Consider the following 27,233-nt stretch of genomic DNA (forward strand, 5'->3'; position numbering starts at 1 on the left):
TAGTGTATTGTGCTGAAATTCACCACTGCAATTAACTAATTAATTCATTCACATTTTTTCATTTTGCCTGTTCTCAGGAGCGCTCAGTCAGTAACTAAGCCAAATTTAAAATGAATAAATTATGTACAGTATTATCATCGCTATGTTTTTTTAAAAGTTTTCTAATTACTCTGCCCGTGACACATGAGTTTTTGCCGGTGAGTTGTGCTAACATTTAAAAGTAGAACCCCATAGTGTCAAAATACACTAAGCGTAGAATAAAATGGCTACCTGAAAACAGGAAATATATCACAATATATGTCGACGCTCGGCTTAAAATATTCTACTCTCTGAGATTTTCTTCTTTTTTTTCTATCTATCGTATTTGAGATTATTTTTTTATAAGGCTCTAGCCAATTGGCAACTTGGTGCAACTATAGAATAGTTCTGATTTAAATACCTCAAAACATTTAAAAGGCGATTATCTCAGTTGGACCTTTTTTGTGATGCATCGTTTTGCCATAAGACGGGGGTGCTGTTGATTGGTTGATTTACTAGAACTTGTGACGCAGTTCATTTGTACAATTTTTTTTACACATTATCAAGAATGCTCTAATTTTTACCCCGTGTAAGAAAACATTTTTTGTATCAAATTTTCGGTAGCATTGAACTTCCTTCTGTTTAGTCAAAATGTTTTCTGATGTGGATATTTAAGTATTGGTTTTTATTATTTGTATGATACATTGTCATTAAATAATTCACCACATGAAAGAATAACAATAGATTTTTTTTAGTTATTTGAGTCTGGATATTTTCATATGAAGGTATTCATCAGTTTCAGAATGCAAACAATACCAACGATACCAGGGTGAACTGTATAGAATCTGAGTATGCTCTTCCTGTGCCTATGGCTCCCGTTGCAACCCCAGTTCACGTTTCTTCTATCATAATGGATCACAACGATCCTTCAGCCATTCATCAAGACGCTGCCTGTGGAAATGATTCTACTGTGGGTGTCAAAATTAAATTTGAAACTCTGAGATCGTTGAGTCAACAGACAACTCTAGACATGGATACTCATATGAATCAGCTACTTGAGCAGAGTCAAAATCAAACCATGATGCTATCTTCTGAGGTGATGACCATGTTAAGGAGAGACCGAGAAAACTGTAAAGGAGGTAAGGTACCTATTGGACAAACATAATCTAAATACCTACAATATTTTTCGGTAATGTAGATGTTTTTTTTTATTAAGACCAAAGACTAATAGCATTACAATATCATTAGGTATTCCTAATACTTTTGGGTCCCAATAAATACTTACCTACATTTTTTTATTATAAAAATGAATTACTTTTTGGTATTGCTAATATAAAACTGAAAACGTAATGCTCAGGTATTATTACCAATAAAACAGTTAATTATGTATTCATAAAATGGGTTGATTACATAATTATATACTTAACGATAGAAGAAAAATTATAGACCTTTTAAATTCTATATGGGATTGCCCTGAACTGTTATCTCTCATCAACTTCAGGGTGCCTGGAAGAATGACTAGACAGGTGCCACCGTTTTGTAGCAACAATTCACGGACAGTGTATACTTGTAATGCAGTATTAAAAAGACTTCATGAACTCGGCAATAGTTATTCCCACGTATCTGATATATTTAGTGTAGGGTATTGTTCCTATAGAACAAACCTTTTGAACTTTTTCAAAGATGGTGAATGGTAATTATATTTATTTATTCATGCATTTCATATACAATTTTTTGTTCACTTTGCCTAGCTGTGTGAAACAGTACTTATGATTTTCTTGTTGTTTTACTGTAGAATGTTTTATTATTTAAACTTTCTACTGAATATGCTGTATATATTTTAGGTTATTTTTTAAAATACAAATCTTGTATAATTTTTGGTGTGATTTTTTTTTTTCAATCCTGTTTTTAATATTCATGTTTTTGAAAAAAAAAAAAAATTTTAAGCCAAATATGTTAATATTATAAATATTTGTAAAAGGCAGATTTGCCGTTTATGTTAATAAAATAAATAAAATAAAATAATGCAACAGAGATGAAAAATATTTTTGAGAAGGGAATATCAGGGTCTAAGCTGTATGGGACTTATGATGTCATTGGCTGGTTTAAGTGGCCATTTCACATTTCAAATTCAAAATATTTTCAATTATTTCATGTTTTGTATATTTTGTAATATTTTTTTAAAGAAAACTTGACATCCTCGAACGAAGATATTGTTAATGAATCCTGCCACGAGCTGTCAAATGATGGATTATCACAAGGCTCTAGAAGTTTAACAAACCTAAATGTTACTGGAAGCACTCCAAAGACTTGGTCACAGCAGGATATGGAAAATGCCCTAGATGCGCTAAGAAACCACAATATGAGCTTAACAAAGGTAAGCTATTATTTTAAATTATATAAATGTCATATCAGTACATAATACAGGTTTTTTTCTTTCATTTATTAGGGCCATCTACCTAAATATGATAACATCGGCAAAAAACAAGCTACATGTATTTACAAATCATAATAAACATAACAACAACACAAACAGAAAAGAATAACAATATGAACACAAACAATAGACAGCAAAAATATATGTACAAGAATAACATATAATGATAATCGTATTATTCAGAAAATTAAAGTCTATCCAATTGCCCGATAAAAATAAGGCCAAAAAAATAGAATACCTTAAGCCCCATATAGTTTTTTTTTCTAGATCGAAATTTGTTTGTCCTTATCAATAGGGTATTTTCACGTTTTTTTATTTTTTCCAAAAAAATAGAAAAAAAAATTACAATGGTAACTGTACAGTTTTTATTTTTTTATGTCCACGCGTTAATTTTTCAGAGCGGTTTAAAAACGTATACTTTGAATTGGCGCCAAAACGAACATTCGGATGCCGTATGGACTTGTGACGTCACGCCTTACGAATTTGACTGACCGTTCAAACAAAATCATATGAATTTGTATAGCCTACGTGTTGTTTTTGTTGTAATCGGTTGTTTTACACTGTTTTAACTAATTAACGCGCATAAAATGTCTTTAGTTATAAGATGCAAGTACTGCTTAGTTCCGATGTGCACAAACACTGCGGTGAAGACGCAAAATAAAGCTTTTTTGGCCATTCCTAGTACCTAATGAAAAAATGCAGACAAAATGGTTGAGCGCATTTGAACGTTTTGAAACGAGATGTTAAAAAAAACAAACCACTATTTTTTTTTCCGTAGGTCTTGTTCAGTACAAAATACTATATTTTATGATGTAGACTGTAGAATATAAACATTTACTAACAGTAGGTACTGAAATTAGCACTTATAAAGCTTGACAGGTACTACAATACCAAAATAGTTTATTCTTTGAACGTTATTGTTTATATTTGTATTATATTTCTGTACTGTTTTCTATATGAATAAAAAATAAAATTACTAAAAAATTGCTGTATGAAAACCTACCTTAATAATTTGTGAAATTTATTGCATTTACAAAATGGCAACTGACCTTGAGATGCTGGACAGTCTTCACACTTGCAGGAATCTATTATTTCCTAGACTTCATCGCAAATCAACGTCACCGAGTACGATTTGGTTCTAACTTTATGTTCTGCTGGGGTGACTCGACCTTTTACCATTCAAATATCACCCGTCCGTTTTACTTGAATGTAATCTATGGCATTGTCTCCGTAATTTACCCTAGCTGATATATTAATAAGTAAATCACATTTAATAAAAAAAGGCCACACGCACTCGAGCAACAGAGATGCTACAAGCAATGGTATTTTATGGATTATGTTGTGTCAAAGTCACGTTACTTCCCTTTTGCATTAAATGTATGCGAAACAATATATTTATAGTACATGTAAATAATACAACTATTTAAATGAATACATTTCGGAAGCAAACATTATATATTTGCTAACCTTACGGCCTTTACATTTCCATACTCGGAACTTAAAAAGTTTGTATTGGATGAGAAAAAAATACCCATCATGATTATTTCTATTTTGGGCAAGTTATCGGATTTTCCTTGTAAAAAACCAATTTCAGTCATAATGCTATGGATGTTTATAAATGAAAAAAAAAAAAACAAAGGAAAAGACGAAATATAACTATAAAAAACAAATAAAAAGGCACAAGCCGCCCGCGTCGGAGTATCTCAGTATAGGATTTGAGTGAACGTAGGATATATAAGTCACGCGTGACGTCATCAACCCTTTTGGCCAGTTACGGGCCGTTTTATTTCTATCAAACTTTAAATAGGAAATTATAAATGAAAACATTTATTTCAGATTTTGATAGTAATATGGTTCCAATGGTAAAAATATTCTTTAAATACTGAATACATTAAAAATCATATCCCCAGTTTATGGAAATACCCTATTGTTTATAGTTAATTATAATACTAAATATTTCAATACAGTAATCAATTGTAAGAGCTCAACCTAATACTAATAACACTACCACTAAGCAATTTCACTGGAGGGGTCGGCAGAGAGGATGGATCGCCACATGTGTCTATCCTGACATATATTCCTAGTCTCTTCCACATTCATACATCTTGTCATACATGCCCTTTGGTTGTGTCTGCTTTTGACATGAACAGACGTGAGATTTTGGTTTATCTGATCTTGCCATGTTTTTTTTGGTCTTCCTCTTCCTATGTTACCGTTCATTCTCGCCATATATATCTGTTTTCGCCTTCTTTCATCATCCATTTTTTCTACATGACCAAGCCATTGTTATGACTCTTTCTTAATCCTATAAAGTATACCTGTTTTCGATTTGCTCTCTCCTCTGATTTCATCACCATATCATACATTGATTTCCCACACATTTGTTTAAGAGATTGCATTTCAACCGCATTCACTCTGCTTTCATTTTTCCTCTGCCAGTTACATGTTTTACTTCCATACGTAAGTGTTGGCACTAAAGCTCCACTGTGCACTGCCAGTCTAGCTCCGATTGATGAATATTTATTAGCAATTACTGTGCTTAGTGTGCTGTTAATTTTGCTGCCCGCATTTACTCTCCTTACACTACTCTTTCATCTCTTGAAAACATGCTTCCCAGATACATAAATTCATCTACTTGTTCTGTCAATTATTTTATTTTCATAACTCACTTAACATATATAGTTTTAAAAGTACATGTTGTTGGTTTCCAGGCATCCGCAACATTTGGAATACCCTCTACAACATTATGGCAAAGAGCTCATAGATTAGGTATTGATACACCTAAAAAAGAAGGTCCATCTAAATCTTGGAGTGAAGGTAATCTTCACAATGCTCTGCAAGCACTCAGAACTGGAACCATATCGGCAAATAAAGCGAGTAAAGCATATGGTAAGTATTTTTTTCTATGAATAAATAGCTACTGTAATTACATACATACTGAGATTATTATAACATAAATAGTATTTTTATAAAAGTGTTTGGATGTATCCAATTACAGATACAAATTATTAAGTAATTGCCTTTGAAAACACTTTCACATTTCAGAATTTTCATTTAATTTTATATTTCAAATCAGAAATAAATTTAAAAAATAATTTTAAAGAAAAATAATCGTCCTTAGACAAATAGTATTTTTCATCCATTCAACTGCCAAAAAACAGTATGGTAAATGATCTTGGAATTTCTCAATCGACTCTTACGCTTTTATATAAATAAGTACCAGGCCGTTGGTGACTCATTTCACATGAAATTTAGTACATATAGAACGGCTCTTCTTCTTTATTTCATTGGTAATAGTTGTAGGTAACTATTTGTTACTATTGTCAAGAATTGTTTTAAACTTCTTTATTAGTGTTTTTTTTTCTTTTTTCGTTTCTTTTCTTGAATTAATTTATAAGTACAAAATATTTCTCTTCATCATTTTTTTTACATCATTTATATTTTTATACATAAATATATACTATTTACCTAAGTATTAGTTTTAAATAATAATACATATATTTTTTTATTTTTTTGAAATGTTATTCTAAATTGTTTTCTTAGTTTTTTTTTTAACTGGTTCAAAGTATTTCTAATACCAAATTATCTTTTTTTTATCGATAATTCTATAAAGCTAGGGTTTCCTAGGACAGCGGTGCCCGTATCTTAACGGCCGTAGTGAACGGCGATGCGATGGACAGCCGTCGTAACGATGACTAAAGAGTGGTTTCCTAGGAAAACGGTGTTGATGAATGTTATTAACACCGTTTTCCCAGGAAACCACTCTCTAGTCACCGTTACGACGGCTGTCCACCGCATCACAATTTACTACGACCGTTGAGATACGGGCACCTCTGTCCTAGGAAACCCTAGCTTTACTGGTAATATTTTATTATTTTATATAGTTTATCTTTTTTAGACTTTCTTAATTTGTTAATTAATAATATTGTTTTAAATGCTCTGTTTTACTTATGCTTACATGTATGTATATTTAATTGTATTTGTAACTAATATGTAAAAGGCACTAAGTGCCATTTATTTCAATAAAATAAAATAAAATAAAAATAAGATTCAGTTTCGGATATGAAAATATTTACAGATGTCTACCTTATAGCTATCAGAATTATCTTTGTTGAAGCAGAATAAAATTAAAATATTTTTGACCATTGGTACTTAATAAAATCAGGTGATATAATGGAAGGCGATAAAAAAGTAGGTGCGTGTGGCTTAAAAAAATCAAAATAATGTTCAACCATTTTATATATAAAATTATGATATAATACTATTTTGATTGTAGGTATACCAAGCAGTACGTTATATAAAATTGCAAGAAGAGAAGGAATAAGGTTAGCTGCTCCATTTAATGCTGCACCCACTGCTTGGAGACCCGGAGATTTAGAGAGAGCACTTCATTCCATTCGTTCGGGCCATTCATCGGTACAGAGGGCATCTACTGAATATGGTATTCCAACAGGTATGTAACGACCTGCATTGCATGTATTTCTACACAACACACTGTTCATTATATGAACATACTTTCCATCCAAATGATATCCACTTATTCATGCACCACTGTTTTTGTCTTGTCATAGTTTAGAAATATATCACAAGTACAAGAGAAATACATATATTTGGATTTTAAAATTAATAAAAAATATGTATATTACTTTTGAAACATAGCCAATACAATGTCATGTCAGATTTAAAGACATAAAACTAATAATTAAGCACTGTTTTTACAATAATGAATCGTTTGTTACAAACATACATATTGTACATATCGTCAATGGAAATTCATCACCACAAATTTGACTTCTTTAGAGATGAGCAAAAAACTTTTTTTTTGTGTCTTCAGTAAAATGTGGCAATATACTTTTTTTAACATTTATATACCTTACTTTACAATTATCTATTAGGTTTTTTTTTGTTGTTTTCATGAGGAATGTTTGAATATATTTGTAAATCTAGATGACTTAGGCGGTGATGTTACTTATATGGTGATGGATTGCCATCGACGATATGTACTTACATATTATTACAATTACTGTAATTATTAATACTACAAAAAGTAATCCATTCGTATAACATTTAGAATAATTATAATGATTTACATGTTGGGGAAATTCCTTATAAAATTCTAATTTTAAGCCTTCCATAATATTTTTAGAAGGTATGAAACTCATTATTATTATTATTTAGGGACACTTTATGGCAGATGTAAGAGAGAGGGAATAGAGCTCTCTCGCTCAAATCCAACACCTTGGTCAGAGGATGCTATGGGAGAAGCATTAGAAGCAGTAAGGTGAGATAAATATTTATTTTTTTACTGCAAAATTATATTCACGTTTTGAGTTTGTCCAAATTTTTGTAGACAAGGATTGGATTTCACCACCTAGGGAGTTATTAAGACTAGACTTTCATAAACACTTCTCTAAAATATTTATTACTTTTCAGTTTAAAACAAAAAAAAAATATTTTTAGAAATTTGTGAACTAAAATGTTTATTTTCACTTTCTAGAGTTGGACAAATGTCTATAAATCAAGCAGCAATACATTACAATCTTCCATATTCATCATTATATGGCCGGTTTAAACGATGCAAATATGATGGCGATATGTCTGGAGCAATTGAAATGTCCACTCAACAAATTCAGGATTCGCATGTACCACATCATGTAAGTGGCAAATATAATATTATACATCATACATACAAATTAATAATTTGGGAATAAATTAGAAGTAAATCAACAGATACAACATTATGCTGTATACCTTTTTTGGTTCTTCATGATTGATCAGTAGTTAGTGTATTTTATATACAATTGAAAGTAGGTATAAAAAAATACAGTGTTCGACGTACTAATAAGTTTTCAAAAGTCTTTAAAAAAGAAGTTGAATTTTGAATAGTTTTGAAAAAAAAACGCAAAAGTTAGTGGGCAAATATATTTTTTTTTTGAAAAATATGTTGTTCTAGATTAGAACTCTAAAAAAGCCATAAAGATACCTACTCGAAAACAAATAAACTATTTTAGTTTTGATTTGGAGCTTAGTAAATTTAATACTGTATGCGTGTGGCGTCATTATTTTTGTGGCCCATATTTATTTAGTTACGGTTCCATGAACTTTTTACATAATTACAATAAAACCCGTGAAAAAAATACAACAAAAAATAGCATAATATTAAAAAAATAACAAAAACATCAAGAAAAGTATTTCATGGTAAACAGTATTTATACATAAATAGAAATATTACATCTGCAATAAATATAAATATTTACCTATATAAAAGAAAGGTAAATTACAGAAAATAGCAGTTTGAAAAAAGAGTTAATTTTCTTATGTCTCAAATAATGTACAATAAACTACTTATGTATGTAAATAAATAAATAAATAGGTACTGATGTCTATGGAGATTAAATCATAAGATGTCTATTCATCATTTGGCGCTTTGGTGGTGCCACTTTGCTTTGGTTTTGGCGCTTGATTTGACACAAGTAATAATTTGTGGTGTTTCTTTATTTTGCTGTAAGTTTGTTGAAATACCAAGACTTTCCTTAATCTTTTACAAGTCATATTTGTATACTTGATTAAATTCAGTTAAATTTTTGAAAAAGCATTCCAGTTTAAATAAACAAAAATTAACATTTAACAAATTACAACAGGGATGGAGAAAGCCATGGGAATATGGAAGTCTAGGCATTTACAGGGCTTGTGGCCTGTCATTGGCTGGTTTATGTGGCCACTTTACACACTGTGTAACATTCACCATTTTGCCTATGTTTGAACATCCATATTTCTTCAATTCTTCCATTTGTTGATTTGAGTAAAGTTAAAGAGCTGAAACCTTTATTGTTGTGATTACCTGCAAGTATCTATTCTGTCCCTATCATTATTGAAATAAATGCATAATGAATTCTTATTTCTCATAATTATGATTATCTACAGTAAAAAGTGTAACTGTTATAACAAAAGCTGTTAAATGAATGGCAAAATTGTTTTCTATAAAATGCTTGCCAACTTCGTTTAAGCTTTAATGATTACCTGTTGTTCTTTCAAAGTTGTCGTCATCTTTGTATTCTATGTACTTATTTTTATCTTCCTGCTAGTACGGTTTCCGGGACGACATGGTTGTGCTATTTTACAACAGTGTCTTGAATAATGTTGATACAATAAAGAGATCTTGGCATTACATTTGATCCTAATTCAAAATTCAATTATCACGTTGACAATATTTCTAAAAAAATATTTAAAACTTTTGGATTTATCTTGAGAATTTTCAAACCAAAAATCCGCAAGTTGCGATTACTATAAATCTTTCATTCTAAGTTTTTTGGAATACAATTCATTAATCCACAATTGTTTTTTTTTATCATCTGTAATTCTGATCTTAATTTTAAAGCTTATTCTTTACTTTCAGATGTTACACCCGACAACTCTGGGATCACAATCCATTCATAATATTCTCGAGCACAATGTATCCAGTGAAAGCGCTCAGCATTTGTACTCCATCTATCACCACCCTCTTACTATTCCCGGGTCTCTGCATAACACTGGAGAGACTAATAATGTAAACCATACTAATCAAGACTGCATACCTATAAGTTGAGATATGCTATTCGGTAATATTATTTTGTACTACATTTGTATTTATGTTAAGCTGTTGTTAGGTGTATTATTAATCTTTCAAAAAAGAAATGATTTACGTACATTTTACTATCTAGATATATGTTACTATAAACTTTGATGTTTATGTTTAAACAATGATTACTGTTATTATTGTTACAATGGATAATTTATTGAGTGCCATTTTTGTAAAAATAACCTCAAGGGCGCTGTACCATAAATATTCCACCTTGTCTTGCAGCTATAGAGTGTATGGATGGTTGGGATTCTAGTTTTTCATTTTCAATTATGTTAAATAAAAATTTAAAACATATAGGAGTTAGCTTGTCTTACAGCTACAGAGAGCATAGACCGTAATAAATATAGCCCCTTTTACATTATTTTTAAATTAATTATGAAGTGTTTTTTTTTTTCATGTTTAACCTTTCCGAGCCTAAAGGAGGTACCAGTAATACCCCAGCTAAAATGCTAAAAATATGACCAAAACAAAAAGTTATTATAATTGTCATGGTAGTGTTTATAAAACTGTTTCATAATATTTTGAGTTTTCTGCAAAATTAGTTCTTATTCTTAAAGGTGAAGGTTAGTGCCATATAAGCTACTGACGTCTCTGTGACCTGTGAAGATCTATTGCGACAGGTCCCTATGAATAGTTCTCGCCCTCCAAGCCCAGGTCTATAAGGAGCCTGGCTACTGTGTGGAGGGCGAGAGTTCTCATTTTGCTAAATCTCCCCCTCCAAGCTCAGATCCGTAAAGCATCAGGTTATTAGGCAGGGGGCAAGTTCTATAATATCCTCAGGTTTAACCTGTGGTCTCCTGAGGATGAGGCTTCATTTATGATGTAGATCACATTCACAAAGAATGTGTATAGTTGTTTCCTCATCTGCACTGCAGAACCTACATCTAGAAGTTTCGGAAAGGTTCATTCTAGCAAGGTGTTTGTTCAATCTGCAGTGCCCTGTAAGGTCTCTGGTGATAACCCACACTTGAGGTCGAAAGCAAACCTTTGCGAGTACCCTTTTATAAGTTCCTTCGCATATTGCTAACCAGCTACTTTTTGCTAGAGAATTACAAAGCATGTTGAACAGCACTGATGTAAATTCTCGATATGGTTTAGCGAGGGGGTACAGCGGGGAGTTGGAAGAGGGAATGTATGTAGAATGTGAAGCACAAAATCTGTTTTTTTGTGGTTATTACAAATATATTACAGATTATAAAATTGTAAAGCTACGAATTGAAATGTTTACTGTTTGCACGGGGGGAAAGCAAAGATAATTATATTGAATTCAAAGAATTTGGCAAAATTTAAAAAAATAATTTTGATACATTCTTAACATTATGGAATAGGATTATGCAAAACATGAAATCTATATGATAATTAACAAAAACTTTATAGAAAAAATATGCTACTTGGGCGACCCTAGATACCTCTTTAGGCCCGGAAATAATAAAAAAGGAGCTAAATTATAACGCGTCCTGCAGCTACATGGCGCACGGTCAGTCGAAATTATAGACCCCGTATCAAAATTAAAGTATAAAAAAATTTATAGTTTATAACATTTACATATGGAAGCTAGATTACCAAACGTCTTGCAGTTATAAAGTGCATGGACGAGTGGATTTCTAGCAATTTAAATATGATTTCAATAAATTTACAATACAAAAAATAAACATTGAGCAGAGGGTATGTCAAGTGTTCATGATAAAAAGGAAACAACAAAAACGAAATAAATAAAGCACTGTTAAAACATTATGGTTAACAAAACGAAAGTGACGACAGATGTCTGAAGGATAGCTATTGTAGATTATAGGTAGTCCTGGATCTGGTATCCTCTGCCTAGTTACTGCGTACATGTGACTAACATCTGCAGCTCTGAGGTTTGTTGCTTATTCCGGGTACATAGTTGGTAGATGCACATGTGTAGTTACCGAGGGATGATGCCTATTGTTCCGTTGGCTTTGCGTTAATTTTGATCTAAATTGTTTCATTTTATGGGACGCAAAATTCCCACTCAATTAAAAAACAAAAACTGTTATTGGACAAACAAGTGTAAAAGATTTGATATTCATAATTTTGTATGTTATAAGAAGTTATGTTATACACGTGTTTATAAATAAACATAAGAATTTAGAGATGCGCCGAATATGGTTTTTGTAAAACTGAACCGAATACGAACATTATTTGGTTTCGCGCTTACCGAACTGAATATTCTGCAGAATTATTTGGTTCATTACACGTGTGGTTTGTCATGCTGAACAAGTTTTTACAAGTTCGATAGGCGCTAGGCAAAATGTTAAATACTTGAAATAAATGTTGATTATATGATTTAACTTTCTTTTATTATTATTATTTACAAGCTTAAGCTATGATGATATATGTAAGATATGGTAAAAATTGGAGAGTGAATGGGAGCGCACGCTCCCGGATGGCTGACCCCTGAGTCAATGAGGTAGACATGACTGTAGTATTTTGATTTTACCACTAAAACGGTGGATTAGTGCTTTTGATAAAGTCCCACACTTTCGCTTGCATGCGGTCCCATTTGGTGGCCTAGTTTATGTTCACCATAAGTAGTTTAATATTCAGTATTTCAACCAAATATTATGTCGAATACCAAACATGTAAAACCACGCTGAATATGCCAAATACGAATAATTACCGAATATTCGGCGCATCTTTAGTAAGAACATTTTTAGTGGTACTGTTATTAATTATTATTCCAGATAGTTTAATTTCCGCCTCACAAATAAATACATTTTTAAACAGTTTTAATAGAATCATATAAAATAACAGGAGCACAGTTGTTTGAAAGTTTCCATCGTTTGCAATTTTTCACGCCCAATAATATAATAGTGTAAAATAATGCTATAAAGTATATAGGTTTATTCTATACTTTATGTTTATAACATGCCTATATATTGACGATTTACAAGCACAAACTGTATGTTTTTTTAACAGTAACAACATATTTTTGAGTTTCAAACTACAGTTGGAGAGAGGAACTATATTCCACGCCCAGTCTGTACGGTGGCTGGGCGCGAAGTTTTAAGACTTATATAACATTAAGTAGCCAATATACGTACCTCATTGCTTTATTAGAATTAAATTTTAAGGGTGAATTGACACCATATTGTCGAGTAAAAAATAATATGATATAGGCAATATTTTCTTAGTACTGAAGTGAGAATATACACTTAATTTTTAGTAGGCTGTTACTAAAACATCTTTATAACTATTGTTGACAGCAATAATTAATAATTTGTTTATAAATAGTGTTTTAGAATAGATATTACTTCTGTTATATTTGATTTTTGTTTAGTTTTATAGAAAAATGTCTCAATCAATTTGTAAGTATGTATAGTATGAGTACCATTCAAGTGAAAAAAACACAGGTACGAAAGCATTATTATATCTTAAGAAAATACATGCATTACAATATTATGTAGCTGCGTAGTTATAACTGTACTATTAGTTTTTATTGTCATTACTCCATTTTGGGCAGGGCCATCTTTTCCATAAGGGCACGTGAGGCACGAGCCCAGGGCCCCCGGCCTGATGGGGGCCTTGAAATTCTAAAAGCGCCAAACTCTGTGTGCCCAAGGGTCCCTGCATGGCCTAAGACAGCCCTGACTGTGGGACATATACAAATAAATTGTGACAAACTATATAAGTACAAAACAACAAAAGGGTATAACAGTATTCAAATAATTCGATTTACATTAATGCATTGAAATAGGATTTTCGAGAAGTGAACTGATATAAATATTTGGTAAGTAATAGTTATATATGTAATTTGCAATTACGATTAAAATGAAAGCTGTAATTAAAATATTATATTATGAAGAAAATAAATTAGTTATGCTTTTTTTAAGAAAGATGTACTTTTAGAATTCAGGTTTTTTAAAATTAAAAAAGAAAAAAAATCATAACATGTTTCTTAAAATTAATATATTTACCTTTTATCTTTAGAATTTTTTATTAAATATGTTTATTACAATGAGGAAGTTCAGTGGTTTTTTAAAAAATAAAATATTTGTTAATTGACTATCAAATTTGGCCAGGTATTTTTATGTATTGTATTGTCATCGCTACAACTTTTTTTTAAATTTTGTAATTTTTTTATTACTCCGCGTGTGACGTCAATAGTTCTCTTCGGTGAGTTGGCTTCCTGGAAACCGGAAATCTATAACAACACTATCATTGGTAAAATTTATGTTTAAATTCAAAGCTTTGATTCCAATAAATGATTATTATTATTGTGTATATATAGGATACTCACCATTTGAATTTGATAACTCGTTGTAATAACTTATTTAAATCAGATTGATACCAATGAAAACTGTATTCTGAAAATGGTTTACATCTTCTATGTTTTCTGATCTTCTGCGATCTCTATGTCTCAGTTTCTGTTGCATTAAATAAATATGATCGATTCAAATCTTATTTTTTAAAACAAATACTCTAACAGTGTGTCATGATTATATTCTAAAAAAAAATGATGTGCCAAATTTTGCAGAATAATGGAAAGTGTTTTGACTATATTTAAGTATGAATTAAAAAAGAGCAATAAACTGTGTTATGTGTTGTCTCAAAAGTTTTACTGAATTGGAGTATATCTAATTGGCAATTTTATTTTAGAAAACGATGTGTTTTTGTTATTATTAAAATTAACATTCTTAAAATCAGTTAAGTATACTATTATTTCTTCTGCTTACACATCACATATTTGGTAATATTGGCAGTCTAGGAGTCAAGCTGTGGTCCTGTGGGTAGTGTTGCGAACGCTGATAGCTCCGGTGCCCGCTCTACAACTATTCTTCTTTTCCAGCAGATTATTTACCAATAGGAATATTGCATAATGTGTGATAATAAAACCTGCAATTGCACAAGCATTTGTGTTCTTTTGTTACTTCTGTCTTCTGAAGATCAATTTGTTGCAAAATGGACAATTGTATTGAACTTTTTATTTTAATTGAAAACCTCTGTATATAGTATTGTTACATAATATGTTGTTTATTATAAAACCTTGTTTTGTTATTGTTTTTAGATTGTTTGTGATAGTCAACAGTAGAATTATATTTTATTAACTTACCAAGTATTGGAAAAAAAATAACTTTTAGAATAAAAAGATTTTGATAATATTTGTTTTATTTTTTAATATCAGCCAGTTTGTGTAATTGATATTGACGAATGTATAAAGTCATTATTATCATTGTGCCGTGAACGCAATTTGTATTTACCTAATGGAAAATGATTTTTACTATGCTTTAAGCCCATTACAAATCACCTTATTATCAATCCACAGTATGGATAGGGAGGCGCTATAGTGCCATTGACTCAACCTCTAAAAAAGTTTAAAGTTTTTTGTTATTAGATCTGTTTTTTTTTGAACTTCTACATGGATTCCTTCTTTCCATACTGAGGTTTTTTTTATCTTAATTTTTTTTTATTAAAATGATTGAAATATTATAGAAATTAAAATTAGAATAAACTGTTAATGAAATCAGCTTAAAGTGGTGTAAATTTCAATTCAGGGGGTCAAGTTAAAAGTGAAAAAATAAATAAAAATTAAAATTATTGTTTAATGCATTAGATTTATTTCATGGAAATTTGTTGATAGGTTTCGATGTCCAATATATGTAATAATAAATAAGTCTCATTTAAGTACATAAAAAGAAAACAATATATTATTGCAGTGTTATGTTGCTCACCAGGCATTTAATATGGCAAATGTACAAATGTTGACAGTTATAAACGTCAATATGCTACAAAATATTAAATTCTACACTTAAAAAACAATTACGTATTTTTGATGTATGAAACATTAATGGGAACATTTATATGGCAGTTTAAACATCGATAGGTTTATATAATACATTATATTTTATACAATCACATATAGTTCCATACACTATCAGTATACTTAAAAGGCTACAACCCGATCAGTACACGCAGACATCTTCCAGAACTATGTCACAATCAGTATACAAACGTTCACCTACTAAATGTACAAGCGCTACTTTCTTAAGATCTTCGAGTTCTCGCGGACAATATTGTCCCAAGTTTAACAATTTTAACATAGGTATCGTCGGTAAATTGGAAATACTACACAGACGCAACGACGAATTATACCTAAGTACAGACTAGAGAGCTTTGATTTCTGTCGATAGACGAGAGCTTGGAGTCAGAGCCCCGTCCTGCGGGTCACACGTGCGAACGCGGGGGCGGAGGGCGAGGGGCGGGGACCCCTGCCTTGTAGGGACGGGGCTTGATGAGGGCGGCACCCGCCGGGCCCCCTACACTGCCCACGCCCGCACCGCCGCCCCCGCCGCCGCCCAGCGCACGGCGCCAGAAGCGCCGCCACGACTCCAGCGTCTTGCCGGACCAGATCCACACGCCCGACGTGATGCCCACGGCCAGAGCCATGAAGTACTTGAGCATGAGCAGCGCGTACAGGGGGCGCGCCTGGGGGGGCACGGGGCTACCCGGAGAGGGTGCGCACGCGCAGGCTAGGCGCCGGAGCCACGCGCCGTGCATGGCGGCCTCGTACAGGTGGCAGCCCAGGACTGCTGCAGCGGGCACTGTGTAAAGGACGCTGAAGATGCCTATCCGGATCATTAGTTTTTCCAGTTTATCAGCCTTGCTTCCCGCGCCAACTCCGCCTTGTCGTTTAATCACCGAGCGAATTCTGAATAGAGATACGAAGCCGGCCAATAGAAAACTGGTGCCAGCCGCCAGGTACACGAGTAGTGGTGCTACTACGAAGCGTTTGAGGTTTTCGGGATCCAAGTTTCCAGCATAGCAAACTCCAGCTACAGGGTCGCCGTCCACAGCGGCACTAAGCAATGCGGCGACACTCTGTCCCGCGGATGAGCCACGCCGCAAGGTGGAAGTACTGAGAGTAGCCGGCTATAGCTTCGTTACCCCACTTAAGGCCGGCGGCCAGAAACCACGTGAAGGAGAGTACCACCCACCACACTGACGAGGCCATGCCGAAGAAGTAGACGAGTAGGAACACGAGAGTACAAGCTCCGGGACCGGAGGCGGCGTGGCGAACGGCGGGACCGTCACACGCGACTTCTTCGTGGCCGAGGAAGATGCGGGTGAGGTACCCCAGGGACACCATGAAATAGCAGGCGGACAAGAATACGATGGGCCGTTCAGGGTATTTGAATCTCTGCGTGTCGATGAGGAAGGTGGTGAGAGTCATGAGCGTGGACACGGCGCACAGGCCGCTCCACAGGGCCACCCACACGGCGGCGAACTCCCTCTCCTCGGGGCTGAAGAAGGCGCCGCGACATGGGAATGCACAGTCGGCGACTCCCGCGAGGCGGACGGGACGCGCGCCCACGATTGCGCCCGCGACGCTGCGGTTCCCCGCCAGGAGCACCAGCGGGGGCCTGCAGCGGCAGCCGCATTCCCCCCCGCCGGTGGCCCTTTCCCCTGGCGGCTCTCGGCAGTTTTTTGAATTCTTTCCTTTACATATGGGCCGAACCGAGGCCGGTTGCTGTGGCCTGCGAGTGGGTCTCGGCGGTTCCGCGCCCCCCGAAGCCGTACCGCCGCTGCCCGCGTTGCCGGCCGCCACCCTCTCGCTTTCCTCCATGCACAGATTGTCCGGGTCGCCGAAGGCGGGTAGACGCTCGCACGCCATGCGCTCGGGCCACGGAAAGTTGTACTTCTGCATGATGGGGGCGCAGCCGGCGCGCGCGCGCTCGCACACGCTGCGGCACGCCGGCAGCGGCTTCGCGTAGTCCTCGATACAGATGGGGGTGTATATGGAGCACAGGAAGAACTTGAGATCCGGAGAACACTTGATCTCCACGAGCGGCCAGTACTGGTGTACCTCCAGACCGGCCTCGTCCTGGCTGTCGTGGTTGAGTTCGTTGGGGAAGGAAGTGAGGTTGTAGCCGATCCCGCGGCACATGGGGATGGTGATCTCCTCGCACCTGGCGCTGACTCCCGCCGCCCCGAGGGCGTTCCCCCCGCCCCCATTGTCGCTAAAAGTTCGTCCCGCGAAGCAGGATATCACTAGGAGCACCGTCCTCACGAGCTTCATACTTTGGGTTTGAGTCACTAAACTTTACAACAACTCCACCATGTCCGAGTGCGCCGTTACTCGGAGCTTCTCTCACTCTCCGCTACTCCAGCCTATAGGTGGACCCGCTCGGTTTGCATCTGTAAAGAAATAAATATTTTGTTGAAACAATTTTTATTATTTGTACGAATTATTTTTTAAAGGTATCTGATGAAACGATTTCTCTTTCAAAAATACTGGTAAGACATAATATGTATATACGAGTACGTATTTGACAAAATAAAGAGTATGAGAATACATAACAATAATATTTAAGCATTGAGATTCCGTCACTTGAATTACTCTAGCCAGTTGCACCAAAAGTTAAGTTTAATTGGATGTTTGTAGCACTAACTTTGTAGTTCATTGTTATATTTTAAAGGCATACATAAAATTACATTGTTTTATGAACCACTTATTTATTATCACAATTATCGCAGTCATTATACAACCCCGAAGAGGGCAACGTGAGTTGCCGTAACTAGTCGGTTGTGATAGTAAATAAGTGGTTCATTAAACAAAGTAATTTGATTTATTCCTTTAAAATTATTTTATAAAGTTTAAAATTTGTTGCGTTTCTGTTATGGGTTTTTTTTAAATTTTGTAAATTTTATTAAATTGGTGTCTTTTTAAATATTTTTAAATAATGAAGAAGTGAACGTGAAGTAAGCAGGTATAATATGAAATGTGTTTTCCAAGGTGAGGCGTACATATTGCGAAGTCTTTAGTATAGAAAAATGTTTTAGTTTAAATAAGTCCGCGTAACAAACAATAAAATAATAAATGGAAAATAAATAAAATGGTTCACAATTAATATATATTTTTCAGAATGCGTAGATACCCTTTAACTTAGGGATTTTATTAATTTAGGGTTCCTTTGATCTATTGTGAGGTGTCTGTAGCTATTGCTAGATCACCAGGCTCAAGATGGCGAGTAATATTTTGGGTAGAAATCCAAATACGATTGTTTATTGTAGATGATCTTCAAAGTGTTACTTTGCACATGGTAAATAAGCGTTTATATATTCTGTTTAGACATCTAGTTGCTAGTATAGTGTATAAATTACAACTAATGGCAGTAGAGAAAGGAGAGTGTGAAACGATCATTATACAGACGCTACTATAACCAACGAACAGGCCATAAATCAATTAGCCTATAATGTGTTCATATTCATAATATTTTACTATTTACACTGTTAAAAATAATATTAAAACCGTTATATTAGTGATGCAAAAATACAGTTTATGCTTAGCTGTTCGTTTAGTTGAGAAGCGCGATTAACTTGGTTTATGCGCCCTGTATTTGCAATACGCGTAAGGATGATTATTGTACAGCGCCCTTGAGGTGATTTTTCACAAAAATGTCTCATTAAAAATATTCAGCTTTAAATGAAAAATTGTTTGGATAATGCAATACACCGTACAAAAATAGTGTCATAAAACTACACGAAAAATGTGTACATGCCTAATACCTTTTTATGATTAAAAAAACAACATGTATACTCAATATGTATTTTTAAAGTTACCTACATACATTACTACGTTACATACCTTAAACCATAAAGAAGAAGTTTATATTATACGTAAATTATTATGCAGGTAATCGGTGCATAGTCAATATGTAATGTTAGAATAAGTTATTACTATTCAATTCAAATAAATCACGCTATTTTAGTTCACGAAAAGTGCCGCGAATACAATTATTTTTACTGCCCATACATAAACCACATTATTTTGTACTGAAACTACAATCAATAAATTATAGAAAATTACATGAGATTACTGTAGTGTTCATATTTTTTATTTTAAAAACCAACAGTTTTACATATTTATGGTTAACATAAAAAAATATTGGATGGACTCAAAACCAATAAAAGGTTTCCATAAATTGTACAAAGTAAGTAAAAGACATATAATACCTACGTAATTATATACATATGAGTAGTGTACAATCAAAACTCACATTTTACAAAAAAATAGTTTTGAGAGAAATGCAAAAAAATCTCTGCAATTTTTTTTTATTATTTATTACGGAAATTATTTTATAATAATTATTATTATTATAATCGAATAATGTATTTGATTTCTATATTTATAAAGAAATGGTGGCAGTTTTAAAAATGGATATTGTGAGTTTCAATCCCAAATTTTGGTATAATACGACTTATTATAGCGAAGACAAGGAAAAATAAGGTTCTAATAATAATGTTACATATTATTCCAAACGAACCCCCGTTATGATTTTGAACGGATTATCTGTCTAACAGTATGCTGACATTGAAACTGGAGTCATGGGATCGATTCCTGGGAAAATCCAAGATTTTTTTTCACTAATTTGTCAGGGTATTACGGTGTTTTTCCATAACTTTCTTCTATATCCTCTATTCAGATAAGAATTAACTGCCGGGAATTTTGGTTTAAGAGAATCACTTAATTACTTCGGGCCCGGGGACAGCTGTCGATGGAACTACCAATCAGCGGTCCCTGTTATAGTACTTATAAAATTTAAATACATATAATTAAAATACATTTTCACTATAAAACATCATAAAATTACATAATTTACACCAGGTTTTTTCAAATACATTTAAACAAAACTTAAATAATTTTAATTTTAACTCTTTTATTTCTATAATTATATAAAATCATGATTTACAACCCCTGCTTGTACTCGTATATAACATAGAAATTTGTTTAGTCTCCCACCGGTTTGACGATGTTGGTCACGACGAAACCCGGTAGTTACCAGTGGGTAAAAATTTACAAATAAAAGTGGAATAAAACTATCTACGTATTTTTATTATCATAATTAAAATGCAGTTCGATCAAGAAATGTCAGTAGAAAAACTCAATCTATTAAACAAATAGTTTTTTGAATAATTATAATATGATAAAAATCAATCCACCTTACGTGATTTCATCGTGCCGGCTGGATTTTCACTGTGGTTTGAAAACGACCTACAACATTGTCATTTTTGCTTTTAATCGAACCGGGTTGTGGTCCCGTGCTAGTATTATATTAAGGTCCCGGTCCCAGGTTCAAATCCCACTATCCCAACTAGATTTTCATTTTTCCAGCAGAAGTTATTTACGACTTTTAGGAAGTGGTCTGAAAATTTAAATATTTGAGTATATAATAAGAAATCTAGTATTTCTCTTTTAAAAAAAAAACATATATTTGAAAGAATCATGGCGTTTTTGTGCGGATAGCAGATAATTTGTTCAGATGCGAAAGCGCAGCGAGGTCTCTATTCAAAGACATAGTGATATGGCGTCCTAACCTCTCTGCCTACAGAGAAACGATGTGATGGTTTGCTTGTTTGTGTGATTCCAAAAACACAATTTTAGACATGCGTCATTATTATCGCTCAGCTGCGATATAACTGAAGTACACACTCACATTTGTTGTAGAATTGCGGAAAAACTGTCATTCGAAATCATAGAATTGTATACAATAATTTGTCAAATTAATACTACATTCATTTTTAGGGCAGATTTTCCTCAAGCTAAAAGGGTTCGAGTCTTTGATAATGTTTGCAAAATTAATAACAGATGGCAGTAATGTATGGAAATGAAACCTTACAGAAGAGGCGAAACAATGAATAATTTTAAAAAAATAAGCACAGTAATATTATTATTTACCGTTTTGAATATTGTTTGTTTTACATTTTGAATAATATATTTAAATGTCAGCCGCGTGGTGTAATGGTCAGCGCATTTACCTACCATGCAGGTCTCGGGTTCGATTCCCGACATGGTTGAAAATAAAAAATATTTAAAAAGGTGTTTAAGCTACAGAATATTTCGGAGTCCCTGGACTGGTATCTGAAGCGTAAAACTGATCATCTTACCTTCACGTAACAAAGATTATCAATATACGCTGCAAGTGGTGTACCTATACAGTGCCCTATGCACCATTATGTGCGGAAAGGTAAGATGATGATGTTTTAAATATTAGAAATTAAGTTACATTAAAAAAAAGATATTTGATAAAGCTTTATTTAGTTTCTCAGGAAAAGCTACAGAGATGTGTTGATTGATTACTACTTGGATGTTTGATATTCAATAATTTAGATAAACATTTTAAAAAGACGTCGAAATTTTGAATATTTAACATGAAGGATGGTGGAGTTCTATAATTGAGAATATATATAAAGAACGTTAGTTATGCTTACTTAAAAAATGTATGTATTTTATGTATTCTTGTTGAACTTCCAAATAAATATAAAAAATAAAAAAAATCCTATTTTTAAGTCTAAGCATTTCTTCGGGTATTCCATCTGTTGATTTTTGTTATGGTATTGTCTCGTTTTTATGTCCTGACGATGCAGTTTTATGAATGATTGATAACGATCCTTGGAAACAAACATTTCATTATATTAAATTCAAAATATTTTAGTATCTGAACAGACACAGATTTACTTTCACTGTAGTTAATATGCACTAAACTAAACAAAACAGTTTTGTTTCGCCAAACATGTAGTTGTTTTGTCAAATTCCCGATTACGCTTCTTTTTTTTTTTCTAGACATAGACATAGGCACCCTGGACGAGTGTTTTCAACTCGATCGCTACTCTCAGGTCAAATTCCCGGTAAAGAAAATCGAGTGGAGTTTAGTCTGCCTCGTGGTAATCCTGAGGTTCGATTCCGGGCAACATGATTATTTAAAATGAGTTTTTATGTTGTAATATTTCGTTGTTTCTGGACAGATGCCAAAAGCGTGCTATTGTAACACAAGTATCCGCGTATCTAGTACCTATTATAAAACAACTTTATGTATTGTTTGTCATGTAACTTATTGCAAACAAAAAATATGTATTGTTCTTTGACGAAACGAAAAATTTAATATAAATATTTTTAAGTTTTCAAATTTCAAGACAATTAAATAAATTTATAAATATAAAAAACCCGCTGAATGTAAACAGCTTATACTATATCATCTAAAATGGATTTTATTAATATTTAATTATCAGTTTATTTCCAGTATTTAACTGAAATTCACCTTTTATTCCCGTACGCATTTTTTTCTTGTTCAGGTATCTTGCAAAGTATAAAGCCTTAATCAACAGACACGTAGAACAAATGAACTGCCGTCAGATGGCCATTGTTAGTTTAAAACACATAAAAAATGACACCCAACTTTTATATCCTGTACCCTTGATTTGTTTCGAATGATTTATACGGCGCTATTTTAATATAAATAACCCCAAAGGTAATTCAAAGTAAATATCATAAAGAAAAGAATCCAGAAACGAGTGTAAAAAATAATAAAAAATCAGCAATTTAGACATTCGCATAATTATTAAGTTCCCATGGTTTACAAAAGTCGATATTTTAAGTAATTACTTATTTTTTTAAAACGATTCTTTAATATTTAAATATTCAGAATAAATTCAAGCAAAAACAAACGACATTTCAAAAAAATAATCCACGATTAATTTTTCAATCGTTTCAATTATTTGTCGTTTTCATTAACAACTTTGCTAAAAGCATTTTTATATTAATGCAAAATATATTATGAACAAATAATTTGAATTCAGTGGTACCTCATTTTGGTGCGATAAAAACAAAATAAGAATTTTCTGAGCAGGATTAATTAAGAAGGCAAGTACTGCAGAAAACTCACCAAGCAATTAAATCACATCTCTTCGATGCATAGGGCACCGAATAGCAGCGAAACTCGATTATCGCAGAATAGTCTTACGCTTCAGGTGCCAGTCCAGGATTAGTAACGAACATTGCAGTGCATAAAAAAACAATATTTCATGTCAACCTTCCCGGGAATCGAACTCGAGAACTCTTATCAGGAAAATGCTAAATACCAAACTACGAGGCAGACTAATATGACTTATTTATTCTTCAGAATTGCGGTTACTATTTGCATTCCTTATTTTTTGTCATAGAATCGAATGCAATTTTACTCTCCTACCTTTCTTCATTCATCCTCTACTACTTTCCTTATGTTCCCTTCCTACCTCCTTGTTTTGTTTTTTATCGAGAATATTGTTTTGATTACTCAATATTTATTTTTTTACATTGTTTAAACCTTCGCGGCGTCGCTTTATTTTGTACAAATTAAGGGAATACACACAATGTATTATCTTTTTTTCTTCTCTAAGTATAAGCATTGAAACCTGTACACGTGTTAGTATTTGAAATAAAATGAAATTTACATACCATAAGAACAAAGTTATAATTATTTTAATAAGTACTTATTAATTTATGAATAATATCTTAATTTCGAACTACTAAAGATTACTGCTATCGATTTGATTTTCTTTAAAAGTTTAAAAGTGACATCAACGATAAAATATAATTTTCAGGTTTCTAAATGGACATGCTTGTAAATAATTTTTGCGCGAGGGTAGTTTTTTTCAAACGCTGAAGGTTTGAATCCCCGCTATGTTTGAGAAAATAAATGTAGGTGGCAGTAGTGCAGGGAAATAAATGTTTCAAATTACAGTTCAATATTGAATACGATATTAAAAATTATCCTGATTTGTCCACAGTTTTTAATATGAACTTAAAAATTACGGCTGTAATGTTTTAAAAAAAATATTTTGTAAATAAATTGTGTTTATAACCACACGGTACTATAAAAACAAAGGAGGTGATTTTTATGCATAATCATGGCGATTTAATAGTATAAATCAACACCATATTCATTGATTTTTTCATTTAGGTTTATAACGAACATATTGCTGAGAATAAAATGACAAGGACATAAAAATAATTATAATATTCTACATAATCTCTGATTTTAAAGGGATATACAAAGATACACGTTAACAGAGCAAATAACAATGTTTTTTGTAGTCTTATTTAATGTGCTCATTTTATAAATCGATACTTTTGTGAAATAAAATTGAGCTTTCAGGTTGTTTTATTTGGTAATAAATTTTGTTACAGCTACATTAAAATTGTGCAAAAAAATGATGGAACAGTACCCAAGTATATTAATAATACCTCTGCAATCTACTTGTGTACGGATAATTAATTGCCAAAGAACGATTTTTTACTGACTTGTGAAAGTTTTACATAATACGAACACAAAAATCGTTGTATCTGATTTAAAAACCTTTTTTTATTTGCATAGTAAATATTATTCTGAGGAAGTTACCGTCAATAAAATTATTCAAAACTCTAGCCGTAAATAACCAAAAACACCTCGCCACTCGCCACATGACGCCGCTGTTAAAATCTACATACTTTATATCTTATCTTTAACTTTAGCTTGTTTTAACATATTAAAATAGCTGCCGGGCTTGGTACTTGTACACAAATACGATATAATATCCAGAAACGACTTATTTACGAGATTCCGCCGTCGGGAGCGAACCGAGCGGTGAGCGGCGAGCAGCGAGTTAGCTGTCAATCGGATGTCAGTTTTATCTGGCCGAGATAGCGAGCAGCGAGTTATCGGCCCCTTCCCCACTCGAGACTCGAACCGAACACCTTCCAAACTCACCTATCGTATCCACAACCGCCAGACACTGCCAATATCGACGGTGAAGTCGTTCCATCTTAGAAATTGCAGGCGAAACTACATTCTCGACACTTCAAACACCAAACAAAACACTGGATTCGTGTACACGGAAGAAAAACAATATTGTCACTTGTATTCACATCTGTTTTACGGAATAAAAGTTTCGAAGTAAACGAAGTTGATTAGGAGTAAATATTTTAGATACACCAACGCACACCGAAAAAACGTCCGTCGCCAACGAGCGAGCGCGAAGCACTGTTCGTGCCGGATCGGTTCGGTTCGGCATCGCCTTTCTCGCTCTCGTTTGTTAGTTCGGCTCACGAAGTGGCTCGGAGTTTTCCGAAGTATGTTCATGGCTAGCGTGCGTTGTTTGACAGGTTGTGTTGGTTTAGGTGTGCGTGTATGGGTGGGCTAAATGGAAACAGCCGTGGATCAAGTCTGGTACAGAATGTTTACCTTTGCTTATTTTAAATACGTATCAGGATAATGGAAATGAGGACCAAAATAAATTAAATATATATTAATCTTCTCTGATGGGAGATACGAATATGTATACGAATAAGACATGCATCGATACATAGGTTTTTTATTTACATTAACTGTATTTCTCGAGATATTAAAAGCTTTTGACAGTCCCTACGTCCTACTGAACGTTTCACACCGCATCTTGTCGAGTCGGTATTTTAAATTCAGACCAGTAAATTAATGATTTTTATATGGTTTGTAAACATTATGTTACCTTTATTCTCCTAGGGTGCTATTCTGAACCGCTCTCGCGGCCGTAGAAAACACTATATCTCGTGTATTTTGTCTGTAAATACACGAGATAAATGGTTTTCTACGGCCGCGACAGCATTTGGAATACCCGCCCTTTATTTTTATTTTTGATTAATCTGTCGTTGGCGTCCAAAGCAACGTGGCGTCGATTTTTTATTTGTTAAAACTGAAGTTCCCCTTTGTTCAACGTATCAGAAGGGTTGAAATATTAAGTTGCATCTATAAAATTATCCACAAGAAAGAAGAACCCTTCCAAAGTAATTCAACAGAATATAAAATATACAAAATATACATATTATTCAACTTCTACTGAATGTGTTATATAATTTTTAAGTTTAATCATTCCCTTTCCGCACCTAATGGTGCATAGGACACTGTACTGGTACACCAATTGCAGCGTATCTTGATCAATTTTGTTACATGAAGGTAAGGTGACCAGTCTTACGCTTCAGGTACCAGTTCAGGGACTCTGAAATATTCTAGTGTGAAAACACCCTTTTAAATAAATATTTTATAATATCAACCATGTTGGGAATCCAGCCCGAGACCGCTTGCATGGTAGACAAACGCGCTGACTATTACACCACGAGGCCGACAGTAAATTCCAAATTAAAAAGTATTACTATATTTCCAAAATGAGTTTGTTGTAACTCCTGGGAGTACAATTTTTTTTATACGATTTATTTATTTTATTTAATTTTACAATACGCCCAAGGGGTATTTACAAAAAATATACAGGTGAGTACAAACATAGTAAGTAATATTTTATAAAATAAACAACGCTTTTTTGTATACACGTAGAAACAATAAAAAGCATACTGCTATGCAAACTAAAAAG

The 27,233-nt window shown here is 33.4% G+C and overlaps 2 protein-coding genes across 2 annotated transcripts; one reads left to right on the top strand and one right to left on the bottom strand.

Moving 5' to 3' along the window:
- The first annotated feature begins 867 nt into the window (after positions 1–867).
- On the top strand, positions 868–10,040 carry psq (BTB-domain-containing protein pipsqueak). Its single transcript, XM_088232380.1, has 7 exons — positions 868–1,157; positions 2,205–2,395; positions 5,167–5,344; positions 6,732–6,908; positions 7,634–7,736; positions 7,953–8,109; positions 9,852–10,040. Exons 1-7 carry the CDS (start codon positions 887–889, stop codon positions 10,038–10,040), a joined length of 1,266 nt encoding a protein of 421 aa, XP_088088506.1. The 5' UTR covers positions 868–886.
- A 5,708-nt stretch (positions 10,041–15,748) lies between these two features.
- On the bottom strand, positions 15,749–25,741 carry LOC148277810 (frizzled-2-like). Its single transcript, XM_088232381.1, is given in 3 exon segments — positions 15,749–16,926; positions 16,928–18,233; positions 25,601–25,741. Coding segments are annotated over 2 exon segments (1,851 nt in total). The 5' UTR covers positions 18,115–18,233; positions 25,601–25,741; the 3' UTR covers positions 15,749–16,262.
- Between the last annotated feature and the right edge of the window lie 1,492 nt (positions 25,742–27,233).

The sequence above is a fragment of the Micrasema longulum genome, unplaced genomic scaffold (genome assembly GCF_059751315.1).
Source record: "Micrasema longulum isolate JH-2025_06_02 unplaced genomic scaffold, ASM5975131v1 h1tg000978l, whole genome shotgun sequence".
Classification (NCBI taxonomy): domain Eukaryota; kingdom Metazoa; phylum Arthropoda; class Insecta; order Trichoptera; family Brachycentridae; genus Micrasema; species Micrasema longulum.

What these genes read in the sequence shown, in the direction of transcription:
- psq (XM_088232380.1), top strand. Translation starts at nt 887, where the DNA reads ATGGCTCCCGTTGCAACCCCAGTTCACGTTTCTTCTATCATAATGGAT. An exon ending in TAAAGCGAGTAAAGCATATG is followed by an intron (nt 5,345 to 6,731) that starts GTAAGTATTTTT and finishes TTTTGATTGTAG; the next exon opens with GTATACCAAGCAGTACGTTA. An exon ending in ATTCGCATGTACCACATCAT is followed by an intron (nt 8,110 to 9,851) that starts GTAAGTGGCAAA and finishes CTTTACTTTCAG; the next exon opens with ATGTTACACCCGACAACTCT.